This window comes from Camelus bactrianus, chromosome 11 (genome assembly GCF_048773025.1).
Source record: "Camelus bactrianus isolate YW-2024 breed Bactrian camel chromosome 11, ASM4877302v1, whole genome shotgun sequence".
Taxonomy (NCBI): domain Eukaryota; kingdom Metazoa; phylum Chordata; class Mammalia; order Artiodactyla; family Camelidae; genus Camelus; species Camelus bactrianus.
This window is the reverse complement of record NC_133549.1, coordinates 77,480,079-77,499,070: the sequence shown is the minus strand read 5'-3', so window position 1 is coordinate 77,499,070 and position 18,992 is coordinate 77,480,079. Positions and strand designations below refer to the sequence as shown.

The window sequence follows — 18,992 nt, the reverse complement described above, 5'->3', positions numbered from 1 at the left end:
AAGCTCCTCTGAATAGGTGAGGGACAGCTCCATGTGATCTCATATTAGGATTCTTCCAGGTCCACACTCTAGTCATCTGTCTGCCCTGGGATAGATGTTTCTGTTGGAATGCAGCTAACTGTAAAAATAGGCATGCATATCTGCATTGTTGGATATAATGATAGTAATAATCATTAGCTCTTATTGAGTGCCTGTTCTGTGCCAGGCATTTTAATAAGTGCTGGGGGTTCTGTTGAAAACAGGTCAGAAATATTCTGTCCTCATGTAGCTTGTATTCCAGTGAGGGGAGATGGACTATGCCTTTATAAAAATGTTAGCAATTACATAATAAAATAAGTTGGATAATTTTATATAGTCACACATACTCTTCAGACATGAAACAGGGAAATGAGACAGAGAGGGGGAATCTGCACAGGATTGACAAGGAATCTCTCTAGAGAAAATGAGGACTGACTGAAAATGATGACTGAAAATGAACTCAGAATAGCTCCAAAGTAAAAATGACTCTAGAAAAGGAACGTGTGCAAAGTCTCTAAACTAGGAATGTTCGAGAAAGAGAAAAAGGTTAGGATGGCTGTTTTAGATAACTAAGAGGAAGTGATAGGATGTAATTAGAGAACTAAGCAGGGGTCAGATCCTGGAGAATGTTGTAGGTCATGCTTAGGAATTTGGATCTTATCTTAATTGGGAGCTAAGGGAGCATTTTAAATGAAGGAGTGATGTGCAATTTATGTTTCTGAAATGTCTCTCTACCTGCTGTGTGAAGGATGGACTATGGTCAGGATGAGCTAGATTGTGCTGTTGTCAGAGGCTTAATACAATAAAAGTTTGCTTCTTTTTCACACAAAGTCAGATGCTTAAGCAAAGACTTCAGAGTCATCTTTGATTCACTTCCCACATAAAAGCTGTATGCTAGTCATGAGGCCATGTGCCTGAGTTCCAACAAATGGGAATGTTTGCAAAAGGGATTCTTACTGTTGGTCCAGAGCTCATAAGAGTTTGTATTCCTTTCCTTCCATCTCTTCTTTAGTGTCATGGAGGTCACAAGTTGATGGAGATAATCATAGTATAGATATTGCCTGGATCCCTGAGTCATTACATGGAGAATATATACCCTATAGGTAACGGCAGCCTCAGTGAAAGAAGGCTGCGAAATTTAGGTGAACATACAGATCTTTCATGAACTGTAACTGCCTGTAATCACTTGAGTCTGGCATGGAAATGTTAATATTAGGGATACCAGTTACAAAGAAGTTTCAGTGATCTAAGTGATAACGTTGGCTGGGAGGGAGGCAGCCATAGAGATGGTTCCGTTTCAGGACATATTTCAGAAGCAGATGGGTTTTATGTAGGAGGAGAAATCAAAGATGACTTTGATGTCTTTGGCTTAAGCAACTAAGTGGATGGTGGTGCTTGTAACTGAGAGGAGGAAAGGACTAGTTGTGCATGATGCATATTTCGGGAGTTCGGGGATCAAAAGTTATGTGTTGGAGATTTTTGACTCTGAGTTGTCTATTAAGTATTCAAATGGACGTGTTAAGTGAGAGCCTGAACATTGGAACCTGGAGCCCAGGGAAGAAATCTGATCTAGGAAGGTGAATTTGAAACTGATTAGAATATTGGTGGATTTTTTAAAACCCAGAGGAACCCACCATCAATACTATTATACTCTCTATGTTAAAGAAGCAAAGCTTGAGGCTGAAGAGGGTTAAGTAGCTTGATGAAGGTCATAATTAGCATGTGACTGAGATAGGGTTCAAATCAAGTCTGTCCAAACTCATTTTGCCAAAGATAATCATTGCTTTAGTATTATTAATACAACATCAACTTTATGTTCCATTTTGTAGCTCTCAACTCTTTTCATCCATGGCTTCATTATTAGTGCAGAGAGTAGATATAAAAAATTCCTACCCCAATTTCCAGCTGATGACTGTGGGACATAGGATATTCAAATCAATAAGCTAATGCCGAATGGTATGTCTCAGGCAACTTTACTCTCGATTTGTAGGTTTTTCAACTACTACTACCTTATACTACACTGGTCTGCCTCTCAATCAATAAGAGGTCATGTGAACATTCTACTCCATTCTATTTATTTCAGCTCAGTTACAAATGTCCTTCTTGAGTATTTGTTCAGAGCCCACAAAGAGGCAGCTACTTTGGACACCAACCTGATGCACACAGTCAAGATGGCCAGACGCTCTTCACTTCTGTGACTCATTTCCCTGCTCATAGCCTTAAAGCTTATCAGGGACAAAGTCCTCTCACAAAGTGGTGTACTGATCATTTTCTGTCTTTACTGTTGCAGGAATAAAAGTGCTTTATTTGGTTACCTTCAGGTCTGAGTTACATGTATAATCTAAAGAAGAATCACTGTGACTGGAAACAAACATCATTTACCTTCTGATTACAGACTATTAAAGGGAAAATTAGAAATAAGAAGAACCATCTTTCTCTTCCTAAACTGTCTCTGTAGCCAGTTCAAGGCTTCTCCTAGCCCCCATAACATGAAATGTTTTCAAAATCTCTATCTCTTGGTTCCTATTTTTAATATCACTCCTGTGCAATATAAACTAATCACTTACAGGAGTAGCTTTTAGCCTTCTTATTGTCACCTTTGTATTCATTTACTGGGTAATATTCATTGTTTGGTGCTGGGGAGAAGGAGAGTCTGTTTGCCTTCTGTGCAGTTGGAGAGCCCTCTAAAGTGTGAGGCTAAGAAGACAGGACAGGAGGAAGGAGATCTGAGGCTGTGAAGTTTCCAGATTGCACCAGTACAAAAATCTGGCTCCCAGAATGTCAATAAAATGTTGAGAGAATGGGAGAATGCTGACCTCAGGAATGTGTCTGGGTTCTGCCCCTCATCTGTAGCCCCAGAGTCCAAATGAGATTCCATGACTATGGAAATGAACAGCCTTGGGGACATGTGTTCTTTCTTTCTTCCTTTATGGACTAAGGAAATGCTTATGAAGGGCCTATAATGTGCAGAGGGAACGTTTTATAAGAAAAGTCCAGTGGTTTTGGCATCAAAAGTGTTGAGTTTCCAGCCTCCCTAAACTATTTAGTAGACACACAACAAGTCATTTAACTTCTCCGGGTCCCAGTTTCTCCACTGGCAAAATTGAGGATGCTAATTGCTATTCTGCTTAACTCACAAAATGTTGATGGCATTCAAAGGAGAGGCAGTATGTGACAATACTTTGTGGAGTTTAAAAAAAAAGAAGTCCACCTAATGTTTGGGAGGCATTACTTTAGACATCTTAAGAATACAGAGAGAAATAAATCAGCTCATGCCTTTAAGATGAGCATAAGGACAAATGCATGGGAAACTGTTACTATTGATGTATAAACTACCCCAAAATCTAGTGGCTTCAAACAGCAACCATTTTATTATATCTCACAGATCCTGCAGGTCAGGACATGGAGCAGGGCTTGGCTGGAAAGTTTTGTGCTCCTTGCGGCAACAACTGAGATCACTTAGTTATACTCAGCTGGCAGAAGGGCTGGTTTGGAGAGTCCTAGAGGACTTCACTCATATGTTGGGTACCTTGGCAGTGGAGAGAGAAGGCTAAGCTCATCTGAGACTTTCTTCCAGGGCACCAGCATGTGGCCTTTTCAGCATGGTGCTCTCAAGGCTGTTGGATTCCTTACGTAGTGGCTGGCTCCCCCCAGAGCAAGTATCACCAGAGAATCAAGCGGATGCTGTATGATCAGTTGGGATGTAACTTCAGAAATCACAGTGTTACTTCCACCACAATTTGTAAATTCCAAGAGAAACCAGTCAAAATTCAAGGGGAAGAGAAGCAGTAAGTCTCTACATGTTGATGGGGAAGTGGCCAGACCACATTCTAGAAGAGCGTATGAGATGGATGACTTTGTTCCTACCCTTGGAAGATCCAATCTGCTATGATCTCTCCTCTGGCCATAATGATCCACAGCCTTCGCAAATGAGAAATACTCTCATTTCTTCCCTCAAGAACACCAGAGTCTCATTCTGTGTGGCATTGGCTCTAAGTCCGGGGAGTTTCATCTAAGTCAAGTCAAGGTGAGGATGAAGCTCTTTGGGTACAGTTGCTTGGATACAGCTTTCCAAGTATAGGTTCTTTCAACTGATCTGACGATCTCAGTCTAAAGAGATAAGTTTTCTTACCTCCCCACACTCCACATAGAAAAGCAAGACAGTGACAGGATAACTGCAATAAAGACTTCCATTCATAAGGAAGGGAGGTATCTCCTCTTATCTGGAATCACATAGTGATTGCTGGTCCATAGCAATTTTGGTATCCACTTGGATTCATATTATTAGCATCTTGATTAGGACCTGCTACTGCTTCCTGGGAATGATTCTGTCTGATCAGTCCTCTGAGTTCTTTATTCTGCCTTCCCAATCATCCTTCCTTTTCTCTCTCTCTCTCCCTCTCTCTCTCTCTCTCTCTCTCTCTCTCTCTGTGTGTGTGTGTGTGTGTGTGTGTGTGTGTGTATATATATATATGGCAGCTTAATAGATTTCTCAACTGCTTCCTCCCCATAGAAGTTCAGGATCTAAAAGTCTCTTTGCATTTTGCATTTTCTATGTCCCATTTAGTCTAACCTGGCTGTGCTTCTGTCATTGCAGTTCTTTTAAAAATTGTGTGAATGTTTTATTAAGTTCACTGGTTGTTCACTACATTAGATGAAAAAGCCTAGAAATTTATTTGAGGCAGGCTCTTCTCTACCGTGAACTCCCTAACAGGCTGCTATGGAGTTTTAGAAGCTTTGTTGTTTAACAGAGAGGGTTGGCGACATATGCCTTTCAGATTATAGAAGAAGCCATTTGTTTCTCTGAAAGCTCTACAGGACACTACCTTAAGTATTTCTGAGATCTTAAGGAAGGGTTTTACAGTCGCACCCTTGATTTCATGGGTCCACGTTTTCCAGGGAGCCTGTGGGATTTCTTTGCATCACGGATCTTTTTTATTTTGGAAGTTTCTGCCAGAAGAGACGCAGGTTGAGAAATTTAATTTTTGAATCCAGAAGTCATGGCTTCTATATATTTTCTCTAAATTTTGCTTGAAAATAAAATCACTTCTTTAGGCCGTCTATGAACTGTCTATGCATCTATGCTTATTTACATTATGATAAACAGCTAAGAGGAAACAAAAGATACTTCAAATTCTGTCCGACACTTTTTTAGCCAGATCCATCCATTTATTAAGGAGATTTGCTATTTTTCAAATCACTGCCAATGACAGTTTTCCTTAATTTTCTGACGTTATGTAACAAGGGTACCCTTTCCTCTAGCTTCTGGTAATATTTTTCTGCCTTTCCTTTAAACACTCACCAGTCTTCTCAAGGCCCATTTTGCTTCCACTAAAAGTCTTCTTAAGGTCCTTCTAGGTTCTTGCTGCTACCCAGTCCCAAAGCCCATTCCACATACTTTGTATTTTCCTTATAGTAGTGCCACCATCCTTTCGGGTACCAAATTCTGTTTGAATTGTTATTACCACATAACAATTGTCCCCACATTTGCTATTTTAAACAATAAGTTTATTATATCTCGTGTATTCTGCATATTGGAAATTTGACCATAGTGTGGCTTGGTGATTCTTTCGATGTTAACTGAGATCGCTTGATGGTCCTCAGGTGCGTGTCGGGCTGATCTTAAGGGCCTAAGATGGCTTCACTCACACGTCTAGTACTTTGGCAGAGGTGGCTGGAAGGCTGGATTCATTTGAGACTGCCAACTAGAATACCTACACGTCATTTTTCGAGCGTGGTGGTCTCAGGGCTCCTGAACTTTTTACTGGCAGTAGGCTTCCCCTAGATAAGTGGTTCTAAATGGGAGGAGATTCTATCCCCTGGGGGGTATTTGGCGATGTCTGGGGATATTTTTGGGGTCACACTGGGGACGGGGGGATGCTATTGTCACCTAGTTGGTAGAGGTTGGGGATGCTGCTAAACATTCTACAACGCACAGGACAGTTTCCACCCCCACAACAAAGCACTATCTGGCTCCAAATGTCAGCGTGGTCAAGGTTGTAAAGCCCTGTCCTCGAGCGAGCATCCTAAGAGTCCAGCAGACGTTTCTAACCTCGACTCAAAGACATACAGCATCAGATTCAGACCAGAATTTTTTTGCAGACCAGGTTTTAAGAGAGGGGAATTCAACTTGACTTTTTGATGGAGGGTGGTGAAATCACATTATAGAAGAGCATGTGGGATGGGGACTATTGCCACAACCATCTTCAGGAGCTGTCAGGGAAATCTGAATGTGCTCAGCGCCACAAAAACGGGGCAAGCATGATGCTTGCAAGATGCAGGAGGATCTGCCACTTCTGGTTGGAGGGATAAAATGGGATTTCCTGAAAACATGACAATTAAATAATTTTTTAATGAAAAATTAAACTTTGAAAGAAGCATAGTGTTTTGAAAAGTTCAGTTGGAGAGGGGAACATTTTGGACAGAGGGAACAATAGAAATAAAGATATTGACGATTAGGGATCAGAAACTTTGGCCTTTGGACCCATTCCAGCTTGTCACTTATTTTGTAAGTAACATTTATTGGAACCCAGCCACATACACTCATTGAATAGTTGGCCACAGAGACCATATGGCCCAAAAAGCCTAAAACATTAGCTTCCTGGTCCTTTATGGAAAAGTATGCTGACCCCTTGGACTAGTTCATTGATTTATTGTATCAGAGGTTGAGTGTAGGATGGTGAGCAAAACAAACAGTAGAACAGATATAAACCAAAAAAATTTTTCTATCACAGAGGATGCTTTTAACAGTTACAATATTTGAGAGCTATAAAGAAAATAACAAAGTTCTGTGCTTAAGAATATTAAGAGCACTTAGGAAGAATGAGCTGGGAAGACTTTATTAAGAGGATAAAGGTAAGACCTGCCAGATGAGAAAGAGACAACCATGTGAAGGACTGCGATAAGAATTATTAGGAAAGTGAAGAGTGGACACAGAGTTCCCAAGGCAGGAAAGATCTTGGCTCGAGAGCAATTGAAAGGTGACATGTTTTGGTGGAACTTAGTAAGCAAGGTGGAAAACATGGCAGGGGTCGAGGTTGAAGGGCAGGTCTTGGAAAGCCTTATAGGTGATGGAAAGGCTTTTAAATCCAGGTTTAACAGAAAATCAGTTGAGGATTTTAAGAAGGGGAGTGAAATAAAACAATTTTTATTAAAAAAGGAAAAGAAAGATAATTCTGGCTACGGGGTGGGAATTAGACAGCAGATGGACAAAAGAAGCACTGAGAGATGGGAAAAGCAGCTCAGAAAGGTTCCAGGCAAGAAATCATGGTGGTGTGGTCTAGAAACTGTGTTTCTCAAACTTTCTGTGCCCACACGTGACCTGGGAACCTTATTAAAATGCAGACACTGACTCATGAGACAGGGGATGGCACCAAGATTATTGGATTTAAACAAGTTCCCAGGGGATGGGATACCCTGGTCCATAGACCACACTTTGGGCAATTAGAGTCTAGAGGTAAAGACAGAAAAAGTTGATTTTTTAAAATGCCTTCTGAATCATTCATGTTACTAACACTTTCCCACGACTAGAAGTCTTAATGTAACTACGCAAAACAAAATCATGCAAAAGAGAAAATCCACCCCAGGCACTATCAACCATCATAATTAAATCAGAAGTGAGTGAGAAAGCCTTTTACAGAGCTTCAGATATGGGGCATAACCTGGCAGTTAGAGTTTGAAAAAATAAGCATGAAATTTCAGCCAGTTAATGAGGAAGTGCCCAAGGGATGATAAATTTTTATTAATTTTTCTAGTAAAATTTTATAGAGTGAATCAAAATGAAGAAAAGAGAGTGCCTGCCTTAGAAGAGATATAGGATATTTGTGAATAATAGACATGAAGTTTTAATATTTGGGATGGATTGGGATCACCAAAGGGAGACACTTACTCTTGGTATAAGGTCCAAGGAAGGATCTCTGGAATGATCTTCAAAGGATGATGGAGAGTCAGAGAACAAAGGACGAGGAGAGTGTTCTAGAAAGAGGAGGTAGCCCAGGGTTTAGAGGGTGATGAGAGACACCTGCTCCTCTTCCAATGCAGGGACCCCTAATACTGCTGTCAGAGCTATCTTGTCAGCCTTCAGACTGATGTACAGTGTATACAGTGTGTATGGAGCCATTAATTCTAGTCAGTTCACACTAGAAAGAATCCTTTGAGCTGCTAACATGGACCTGAACACAGTAAAGACTGGAGAAAAATGAATTATTAATAATAACAACTAACGCATGTTAATAACAAATAACAGATGAGAATATATGAGCCCAGAGAAAGAATGGGACCAGTTCAAGCAACTTGCCTGAGGTCCCCCAGCAAACAGATTCCATCCTGGCTTGTTTCACCGACGATGCTGCCTTTGCTAGGACTTGCGGTTTATTTACAGAGACAAAACCAATACACTGAAAACGATCAGAGAGAGACACGAAATCAACATTACAGTTACAAGCTAGATTGCAATGCAGTTTCAAAATGAAAATTGCTTTATTGTTTTTCTTCTGATCACAGAAGTGACTCTTCCTTTCTGTAAAACAATTCAAACATTATAGGACGGTACGGGGCAAGAGATACACATTACCTGCAAGCTCATCACTCTACCTAATTCCAGAAATAGCCACTTATAACTACCTTTTTGAGTTGGGCATGTACATGCGCCATCTTGCAAGATGAAATAAGCATGAAAAAAAAGATTGTGTCGCATTATATTTGATGTGTTGTGATCTGTATTACCCCCATGCAAGCCAAGGAATTATTTGAAGGTAAAACTGCACTTACTAAACCTTAATAAAGATGAATTCATTTCTTTGAGACTGATAAATAATTTCCTGGCCCCTTGCTAGCCATCTAGCTCTAGCTAGTTCAGGCATGAACACACGAGTGTACTAACACTGCTCATTATGTAATTTTGGGAATCCTCTCCTCTCACCCTCCTTGCCGAAGGGTCATAGTTAGGCCACAGGATAGGTTAGTACCACGACCCCACCACCTCTCCAGCACATGGCTCCATTCTTTTTCAAATCATTATCAATATGTGCATGTGTGTGTGTGTGTGTGTAAAACTAGTCACGTTTATTTACATGAAATTATCTGCAATAAATTCACCCAATTTAGGTATATGGTATGATCAGCTCTGAAAGTATATCTGGTAGTAAAATCACAACACTCAAAATACAGAACACTTCTGGGATCCCCAAATAGCCTTCCTTCCTCTTTGCATTTGGATTCCCTCCTCCCATCCCTGGCCCCAGGCAGCCATTAATCTATTTTCCAGACCTACGTTATTGCCTTTTCAAGAAAGTGACATAGATGGAGTCATAAAGTCTGTGGTCTTTGGGGTCTGGCTTCACTTCCTTGGTGTAATACTCTTGAGCTTCATCCATTGCTCTTGTACGTGTCCATAGCTTGTTGCTTTGTATCGCTGAGGAGCATTCCATTGTAGACATAGACGCCGCTTTAGCCATTCACCAATCACCATGATTGCCATTGGAGTGTTTCCATTTTTTGGCTATTATGAATAAAACTTTTATGAATAGCCACATCCTGATCTTTGTATGGGCATAGTTTATATTTCCCTTAGGTAAATGACTAGGAATGGAATTGCTTTGGGGGTATGCTCAGTGTCTGTCTAACTTAATAGGAAATTGCCAAACTGTTGTCCAGTGGGGCTGCACCTTTTGTATTCCTGGTTCTCACCAGCACTCCATAATGTCAGTCTTTGATCTTAGCCATTCTAGTGAGATTCAGTGGGATGCCCGTGGGGTCTCATTTTGCATTTCCCTAATGACTCACAATGTTGAGTTTTCTTATGCATATTATCCATTCATATATATTCTTTGGAAAAGTAAGTTCTTTCTCTATTGTTAAAAAAATTGACTTGTTTGCCTTCTTATAATTGAGTTGTAAGGTTTCTTCAAATATAGCAGATACAAGTCCTATATCGATCCACATGTATCTGATATTGTCCCATAACTTTTGGATGCTCCGTCCTGTTTTTCTTTCTCACCCTCCACCCAGTGGCGGCTTGGTGGAAAGAGCTAATGAGAACATGTGGCCCCACCTTGAGTTTGGGCTCCCAGGAGCCTCACTGTCATGGTGGTCCACACACAGCCCGTGAGAATTTGCTGAAATTTCAGGTTTTGTTCTTCTTATCCACTCATATAACTACCACCTCTTTTGTCCCACCATCTGCCAAAGGAAATATTTCTTATATCCTGTCTCTCCTTGGAGGGGCTTCTCATCCTTTGAAATTCAGCTCACCAGATGGTCTTATGACCACAGGTCTCTCCGAGGATAATTTTTTTTAATACAGTTGTACTGATGATCTAACTATTTGTTTGTTTGTTACAATGAGAGCAATATGCTTTCTGGATCTTAAGCAGAAGTAGATCTGCCTCCATCGTCCCTGTTAACGTGGCAGAAGAATTTCATTGCTGGCACCATCAGAGTCGGTCAGTATGGGCTCAGTGAGCCCTCTGTGCCCTGGGCTTTCAGATAGGAGAGGCTGGCGTTTGGGCCTCTCTGTGACCTCTATCAGGGTCAATGGCATGTCTGATTTTAAGCATCTTCCTCTCCAATGCCCCCTGGGGGGAGTATCTTTCATTCTTGCTAAAGGTTTTTCATGAAGCCCCCATATGTGATATCTCTTCGGCTTATTTCCCTTTTGATTGACTTCCTAAGGGCTCTTCCCTTTGGACATTTAGCCCAAGTAATGCCGGGGCTTATTTTAAAAAAGCACAACTTTCACCAAATGCTTAATTCCCTGTGCCAGCACGCATGGGCCGAGACTTGGCAGCTCTCCCCATCCCAGAATGAGTCCCCTCTGCCCTCCTACACAGCACATCTGGAGCCTCAAGAGTGGTCCTGGCCCCTTTCTCAGTAGATACATCTGACCTGATGGTCATCTCTTGTGGTTTATACTCTAAAGGCCTGCCCTCAGTAGCCCCGATATACTGGAATTCTCAAAATGAATTCTCAAATGAGACTTTACTTCAGGAACCCTGGCTACAGATATCAATATCCTACCCTCAGGTGCTCACACTCTGCTTCCAAGGTGCCCTGTTTGTGTCTAAACATGTTGTCCTTGCATTTAGCCAAAGTTTAAAATGTGCAATTTTCTGACCAAAATCAGAGCTGGCTGAACCCCTACCCAGGGCTGTGATTCTTTGAAACGTACACCCGACCAATTTATTTTCCAATAAAAATGGACAAAGGAGTCAAAGCTAACAGAGGGTTTATTATTTTAGAAAAGCCCCCCGTACCGACGTGATGGTAAACAACGTGTGCCCTCATATGGAAGCCTGCATCCCCGCCGAGGGTGTCTGGGCTCAGCTGACGGCAATTGCTGGTCGATGGGGTAACAGCTCACGTGGGACCCCAAGTATGGCTGTGACGTCTGACAGGCTTAGTCATAAAAACTTCATTTCCTGCTTCCAGCGCTCTCTTGAGACAAGCTCAGCCCCAAAGTATTGTTCACTCAGTTGTGAAACATGATGATAGAGGTTATTGATCTGTTATTCTGTTCTGTCGGATAAAGCTAAATAGGAGATGTGGGGTGAAGCGAACCTACCTACCTTCCTTCCCTCCCTCCCAAGGAATTGACCAGGCTCTTTATGTCCAGTTGGTCATACTCTGGGCTGTAAAGCAATTGAATTTCCTCCTCCCTCCTTCCCCCCTCCCCATGAAAAGACCACAGCCCTTTAAGACCCCTCTAGAACTAGACTACAGACCACAATGCCCAGTCTTCCAAAGGAGGAGCATCCCATTTCTGGTCAATGGTCCTGCATTTAGTAAGGAGAAGCCACAAAGTCCCAAACCCCTACTTCTCACAACTCAAACACTAACATGGAGAACACTGAGATTGACTCAGGAAATATATTTTCCTGAGACCAGTGGTTTATGAAATTTATTCTCCTATCGGCTGATCTCCTGAACGGTTGTTTGTCATAATCAGATTTTGAAACCATATATCGCCTTTCAAGTGCTGACTGCGCTGTAACCTCTGGCTCCATCCACGCTTCTGGTCTGGGTAGAGCGGATCTTGGCAATGAATGAAAACCGTAGCTGTCTTATCAAATCACGACAGTTCTCGTTTTGTTTAACAGAGCTGGAAATTAGTTTTTCAGGCGCTGATCTTGACAGGTCAGCTGTCAAAATTGGGTGTCTGTGGCCATAAATTCATCGAGCCCATGAACAGAATTCTGTCTGCAAAACACAAGGGGAAGTCAGAGCAGACACACTTATGTACAAATGAAATGGTTTGCAGCTGTATGACTAAGTGTCAGGACTTCTTTGGGTGAAAGGTTTTTCTGGCTTCGCATTTATCAAACCTATCAGCCTCATTTGGCTTTTATGATTTGAAACTTTTCTCTAGCATCTTGAACCGGCAGCCCCAGCTACCCTGGGGAGGAAGGCAGGACACAGTCTCTCCTAATCTTGGTGGACTGCAAGTTTGGGAGTCCATTTAAAGGCTTTATTTTATTTTTAAACATTCCACTGGAGTCTTTTAAACCAAAGATTTTGTTTAGAAAGGATTATGCCTTTCTCTGTTCTGGTCTTACAGATCGGGTGCTCAGAGGGATGTCCTCACTCAGAAAGGATGACGGTTTACCACTCCAGTCTTAAGATTTGGGCGAGAACACAGGGCTTTGTGAAAACAAGGGGACCCAGCCTGGGGTCTTGGCTTCAGGCTGATGTGAGGGAATAATAAACTTTCCTGCCCAACTCGAATCTGGATCCTGGGACATGGTTACACTTTGATGTGTTTGAAGGCAGAATCTTGGTTTCTCTTTGAAGTATTTTTTTTTTTCTCTTTGTCAGAGTACAGGATGCCTGAAGGCCAGGGAGAGAGAAATCTGTACTGAAAAACAATTAAAAAAAAAAACAAAACCTTTAAGCCCTAAGTAGTTTCAGACAAAAAAATAAGCATAATAATAACAGATTTAGAAGAATGTCTTCCCCCTCTCAGGAAGCTGCACTTTGATTTAAATGGCCTTGTGTTAGGATTGTCTGAATAGTAACTAACATGATTTGGTGCTGCCCCACTTTCTTAGTGGAGAGTGATTGTGTGTCTTCACAGAACCGGGCCTCAGGAAGGGCTGCTTCCCTGTCTCCAAACCCAGCGGGCTCCTGGGGCCCTGCACCATCGTGGAGATGTCTTAGAATGTGTGATGCTTTGCTGGAGGACCTCCCAATGTGCGTCTTCTAGGAGACAGGGCCCTCGACCACAGCCCCCTGCAGCCAGTGCTCCTGCAGAGTAGGTTCTGTTACCAGACAGTAGGTTCTTGTCTCATCGCAGAAAGAATTCAGAGACGAGACCCAGAGGTCAAGAAAGTAAAGTGAGGATTAATTAGATACATATTCCATAGGCAGAATGTGGTTCATCTCAGAAGGGAGAGCAGCCCTGGGGTGCAGGGGCGGTTAGTTTTTATGGGATGGGCACTTTCATATGCTAACAAGTGGGAGGATTATTCCAACTGTTTTGGGGAACGGGCTGGGATTCCCAAGAATTGGGCCCCTGTCCAATTTTTGGCCTTTTACCGTCAGCTTGGGAACTGTCATGGTGCCTGTGGGTGTGTCATTTAGCAGCTAACGTATTACAGTGAGCCTGTAATGAGGCTCAAGGTCTACTGGAAGTTGAATCTTCTGCCATCTTGGGCCTAGTTGGTTCTAACCAGTTTATGTTGCATCCTCAACAGCTATGTTATTCTTTAAGTGGTTGTGCCCTGCCCTCTTTCCTCCTGTCTCAAGAGGACTGAGCTATTAAGCTCTGACTCTCAGACTGGCCTTGACACACCAACAGATAATTTACTTTGATTACTTCCTTGCTTTCAGCTTCAGTCATACAAGTGCATGTGAGAGGATTTTGCTTCATCACCCTGTGCTTGCTATTTCTATCAAAAGCTTGTTTTCCTTCTTGTGAAAGTAATGAAAAACCTATTAAAAACATAGAAAAGCACAAAGAAGTAATCATGGTTATTTGTAACTTCACCACCAAGATAAATCCAAATATTACATTTTAACATATTTCCTCCCGTTGTTTCCGCTACCTTTAAAAAAAATAATTAAGGTTGTGTGGTACACACCATTTTATATCCTGATTCTTTACTTTATGATTATTAATTAAATTATTTTATAACATTATTTCAAAACTATTTTCTCCTTTGAACAGCCCCTCAACATGGTGGGCAAGGAAGGTATTTTTATTCCATTTTATAGATTAGAAAGTGGAATCTCAGGGAAGTTAAATTTATTCCAAAATATTTGTTGACTGTCTCTTATATTTTGAGTGTAAAATGTGCTGTAAAATGTGCTGAGGTCACTCAGGTAAGTAATGGAAACACCTAGAACATAGATCTATTAACTCATGCTAATTTAATATCTCCAAGTTCCCCAAGTCTATCCCAGTACGTGGGAATTGATCCTCAAGAGGAGAAATGACATTGAAGGCAAGGCTGGAAATCTTGAGATGGGAATAAGCGAGGCCAAGTCCAATCCAAGTACTTGAGACTCTGGACAGTTTTTGAAGACAGGGTTTTGATCCCAGGGGACAGAGTAAGAAACGCAAATAGCACTGACTTAGGTCCAGAAGGGAAGTTGCTAGGGGTCATTCCTGCTGCAGCTCTGTATAAATAAATGGTGACGATTGAACTCAACGTTTCATCGTTGTGAGGAACGTATCACACCGATGTAACAGCTGAACAACAGGGGAAACTGAGCAAGGAGCGTAGGGACATTCTCTGCATAACTTTTGCAACTTTTCTGTGAATCTAAAACTGTCCAAAAGTGAAAGCAAGTTATTTTTAAAAAATTGAAGAAGAGTTTACCAGACCCAGCCGAAGAGAAATGGCATCCTAGGTGGAAGGACCTGGATGTAGAGTCAGGAGGGGACACCATCTGCATGAGAAAGGGGAGGGATTTGGGAAATGGGGAGTAATTAGGAATTAACACAGTTCATGTTTGAGGTTTATTATTATTATTATTATAAATACAATGGAGGTGGACTGTAAGAGAGAGAGGCTGGGGGTAATGAGGTCAATGGGGAGCCTGCTGCAATGCTCTGGCGCAGAAGTGCTGCTGCCTTGAGCCAGGCAGTGGGCTAGAAGCAGAGGATGCTGTGGACAGGGACTGAGAGACAGAGCCCTTCTCTCTGGAGCTAAACCCCTAGAAGGACAGGGCTTTATCCCAACTGCTTCTTCCTGCCTCCAGTCTCAGTACTCACGAATAATTACAATCCCAATAGAAGGACAGGTAAAGACTGGTTGATCAGTGCTACACAGAGCCTCATTTCCAGGTACTGATCCAAGCCAGGGCGGCACAGAGTTCAGATGCCCCTTCACCAGTGCCAAGGAGGTTTGGCAGCAGGTGTTAGGCATTCAGGTCCTGGTGCAGAGTAGAATATCCAGTCCCTGGAGCTGGCGTGTCATCACTGGGACAAGATTGCTTGCATTATGACTCTGTAAATCATTGGGGTAGTAAAGGGAAACTTTATAACACCACCTAACCCAGGAGGTGCAGCAGATCACACATAGGGTTAAGCAACCCCAGTGCCTGGGCTAACCAGTTGTGGGGATGAGATGCAGGCTGCCCAGATACACATCAGAGTCCCCTGAGTCCAATAGCAAAGGGTCCAAAGAATGCAGGGGATCAACACCTTGACTCTATTTGTCTGAGTCTGTCTTTTCCCTTGCATTAGCATTTTAATGGATTCTGGGTCCCAAGGCTATTTCCTAAGACCCATTGGAGAAATAGCCATGATGTTTCGTTCTCACTATACCAGTTCCCAGAGTATGGCATCTTGATGTCCTTAAACAGGACTTTGGGTAGAGCTTAACTTTCGTCTTCACTGCAACGCCCCCAAATTAGTGAGTGGTGGCTGTGGGGAGCTCCTCGGAGTAGATGGCTGTGGTCTTAACTGAATGACTCATTTATCACTGCCAGGCATCTTGTTATTTAGGGTGGAGTGGGTCTTAGCTGGTATCGTGTCCGAAGTGACAGCAGGAGTTTCCAGGTTCCTTTAAACTGGTCCTAGAACCACGTATCTCATTCTGATGTTCCTGCTTTCATCCTCCAGGTTCTAGTATCTTCCAGGTGGAGTAGTCCCTCAGATTCTGGAACTGTGGTCTCTCAGAGATGCTGGGAGAGTAGGAGTGTCCTTCAGTGGCACTATGGGTGGCTCCTTTAGGGCACCTGGTGGCACTTCTCCACAGAGGAATAGTTCTTTCACTCAGCCTAGCTAGGGGTCTTGTGGGTTTTCCTTGATGTAGGGTAGATCTGTCTGTGTCAGTCTGATCTTTTAAGCCCTTGCTACTGAAATGATGGTTTATGGATCAGCAGCAGTAGCACCTGGGAGCTTGTTAGACAGGAATAATCTTAGGCCCCAGGATCAGAAAGTGCATGCAACATCCCTGGGTGGTCAGTCTGCATATTACGGTTCGTGGATCACTGCTTCCACAGTCCTGGCCCTGCATTAGAATTACCTGCGAAGTAAATGATCCATATCCAGCCTTCTCCAGACCAATTAAATTGGAATCTCTAGGGGTGGGGCCCAGGCTTTGGTATGTTTTAAAAGCCCTCTTTAGAGATTCTAATACGAGGTGAAGTCAGAGACCCAGTGACCTAGAAGAGCAGAGGTTTGCAGTGAAGATTATAGGGGAAGCATTAATATTCCTGTGTCCAAGCACTGAGGTCCTGATTCTGTTGGCCTTAGATGGGGCCAGTCTCTGTATCTTTTTACAGCTCACCAATTAATGATTGAGGATCGTTGCTCAGACAAAGGTTGCATCGCTGTTGCTCAGGCCCTGCAGGGATGCAGGGAAGTGAAGCGGTCCGAAGAACGTCTATGTCTCCTGTCGTTTCTGAGCCAGGATGGGGTCTTCTTGACCCCCTTAGGTGCCTGTCAGGGATGCATCAGGCTACTGGACAGATTCTGCAGTTCAGGAGGTACAGCAGACCCAGAGCACGGCTATTCTTGGCCTCTACCTGCCTATCAGGCAAAATCATGAAGTTCACACTACAGTGAAGACAGACAGTGAGCCCCCGATCCTGCTTGCAGTAGGCATGTGGGTGCAGGACAGCTGTCCACGTGGGTCTTTGTTACCTGCTTCACTGTTGAGCCCCATCCTGCTCTGGTGGTGGCAGCGGCTGCACTCAAGAACCTCCTGGCCTGGGCAAGTCAAAGGAGTCATTTAAGACAGAGGACACTTTGTGAGTGACACAGTGACATAGCCTCAGTAGGTGGACAGAGTAAAATTGGATATAAACGTTCATTCCAGAAATAAGTTCTTACCAACTGGTTTCATTTCAAGGAGGTGGCGAGTCCTTGAGATCCAGATGAGCTGACGGAGGAGGTGGGACTCTGTCTGTCCCACCTTTGTTCTTTCTAAGGTTTTAAGATGGCTTTGGGTCTCTGGGAAACTCGTAGGGCTGTTGTCTGCCTATCTGCCTGACTCAGGAGCCCAGATTAGGAGGCAGTTCCTAAGATGTGCACACGTGCCCGCTCCGTCCCTCACACTCCCTTTTTCCTTCACAGCTGGCAACGTGGGACTCAGAGAAGGGTCTGAATGGCAGCCTGCAGGAGAGGCCCATGGGCAGCCGCCTCCAAGGACTGACTCTCAAAGTGGTGACTGTCTTGGTAGGATCATGGGCACATGGGGAGGGCCACCACTCAGGCTTTTGAGCCAGAGGCTTCTCTCTGTTTGGCCTAATGCTGGGTCTGGAGAGAAGGGGGTCTTAAGTAGTGGCTGGAGCTTTCAGAAGACCTTTCACTCTTGAGAATTTTGTGGATAATGAAGGAAGAATAAGATTGGAGATTCTGCCCTGAAGCCTCTGAGACGTTCCACAGGAGGTCACAGGGCTGCTCTAGGCCAGATCCAGTGCTGAGCTCCAGAATGGACACAACTACACTTGTTCTTGGATGTCTACAGGATCTTGACCTACTGCTAGTCCTTAAAAGAGCTTTACTAGTAGCCAGAGCCCCCAGGAAGATGCTGGGAGGACATTTTTCCAGAACCCAACACCCTTGATGGGCCCGTGTGACACAAAGTTCATAGCAAAGACCATTGGTTAGAATATTTCTGCACAGTTGTTCTGGAATCAGAGACTTTTACATCTTTCAGACACCTCAGAAGGCATCTTCCTTTCCATTTCGTTCTTTGCCTTTTCTGAACTGTAGGAGACATTTTAGATTTATCTTTTATTAGCTGGTCAGACATGATCCAATCATTCCCCTCTGTCCTAACAAGCATGAGCGCCCCCTGGGTTCTAGAAATCTTTGACAGCAGTATCCCTGCATTGCCCACATGCACACCATGAATACACATTATACCTTACACCCCTCCCCCAAATTAAATTAATAAGGTGTAGTCTCTGGGACTGTTGCAAAAGGCCCCATCTTGTTCAGTTTCACAGGTCTGTGGTAGGGAAGGTTGGGGTGTTTTCCAGATGATCGCGTGCCCTATAGGATCACATGTGACAGCACAAAATGTGTGAATGTGAACATACCCTGGATGGGACCCTGTGGGGTTTAATCCCATCCTGTCCTTGACTTGTGGTGTGACCTTGTCCTGTGACTCAGCATCCATCTCCTAGTACAGTCTGATAGATGGAATACTGTCTTCTCTCAGTCCAATATCACAGAGCTTTATTGTCATTTATTATCCTGGATGAGAAGTATCCCCATTTCTTATGTGGGTCCTGGAGAATTATGGCATTTCCTAAGCACAGAGTCCTGAATGTCACAAATGAAGGGATGAAAACAAGTCATATTGTTCTGGGAGATGATGTTCTGGGCTGAGTCTCGGATGATAGAGGACAAGTAAATCTTTGTTCCTCCATCAACAAACCAGTTGGAAAGACTTTCCTGTGTATTGTATCCTGAGTCTCCATAAAGTGCTTTAGGAAAGGGAAGAGAGGTTCAGACTCCAGGCCTAAATTGGGTAAATCCAAAATGTTCTGAAGTTATGATTCATTGGCTTGGTCTCTCC

The 18,992-nt window shown here is 43.1% G+C and overlaps 1 protein-coding gene across 5 annotated transcripts in view; it reads left to right on the top strand.

Annotated features, from left to right (window-relative positions):
- GRID1 (glutamate ionotropic receptor delta type subunit 1) overlaps window positions 1–18,992 on the top strand; it is a 627,303-nt gene that overhangs the window by 500,626 nt on the left and 107,685 nt on the right. For 4 of the 5 annotated variants that reach the window (XM_074374324.1, XM_074374326.1, XM_074374328.1 and 1 more), the window contains one exon: window positions 17,540–17,641. In XM_074374324.1, coding sequence (XP_074230425.1) covers window positions 17,540–17,641 — 102 coding nt within the window. The remainder of the gene's footprint in view (window positions 1–17,539; window positions 17,642–18,992) is intronic. The other variant, XM_074374325.1, reaches the window with a different exon arrangement.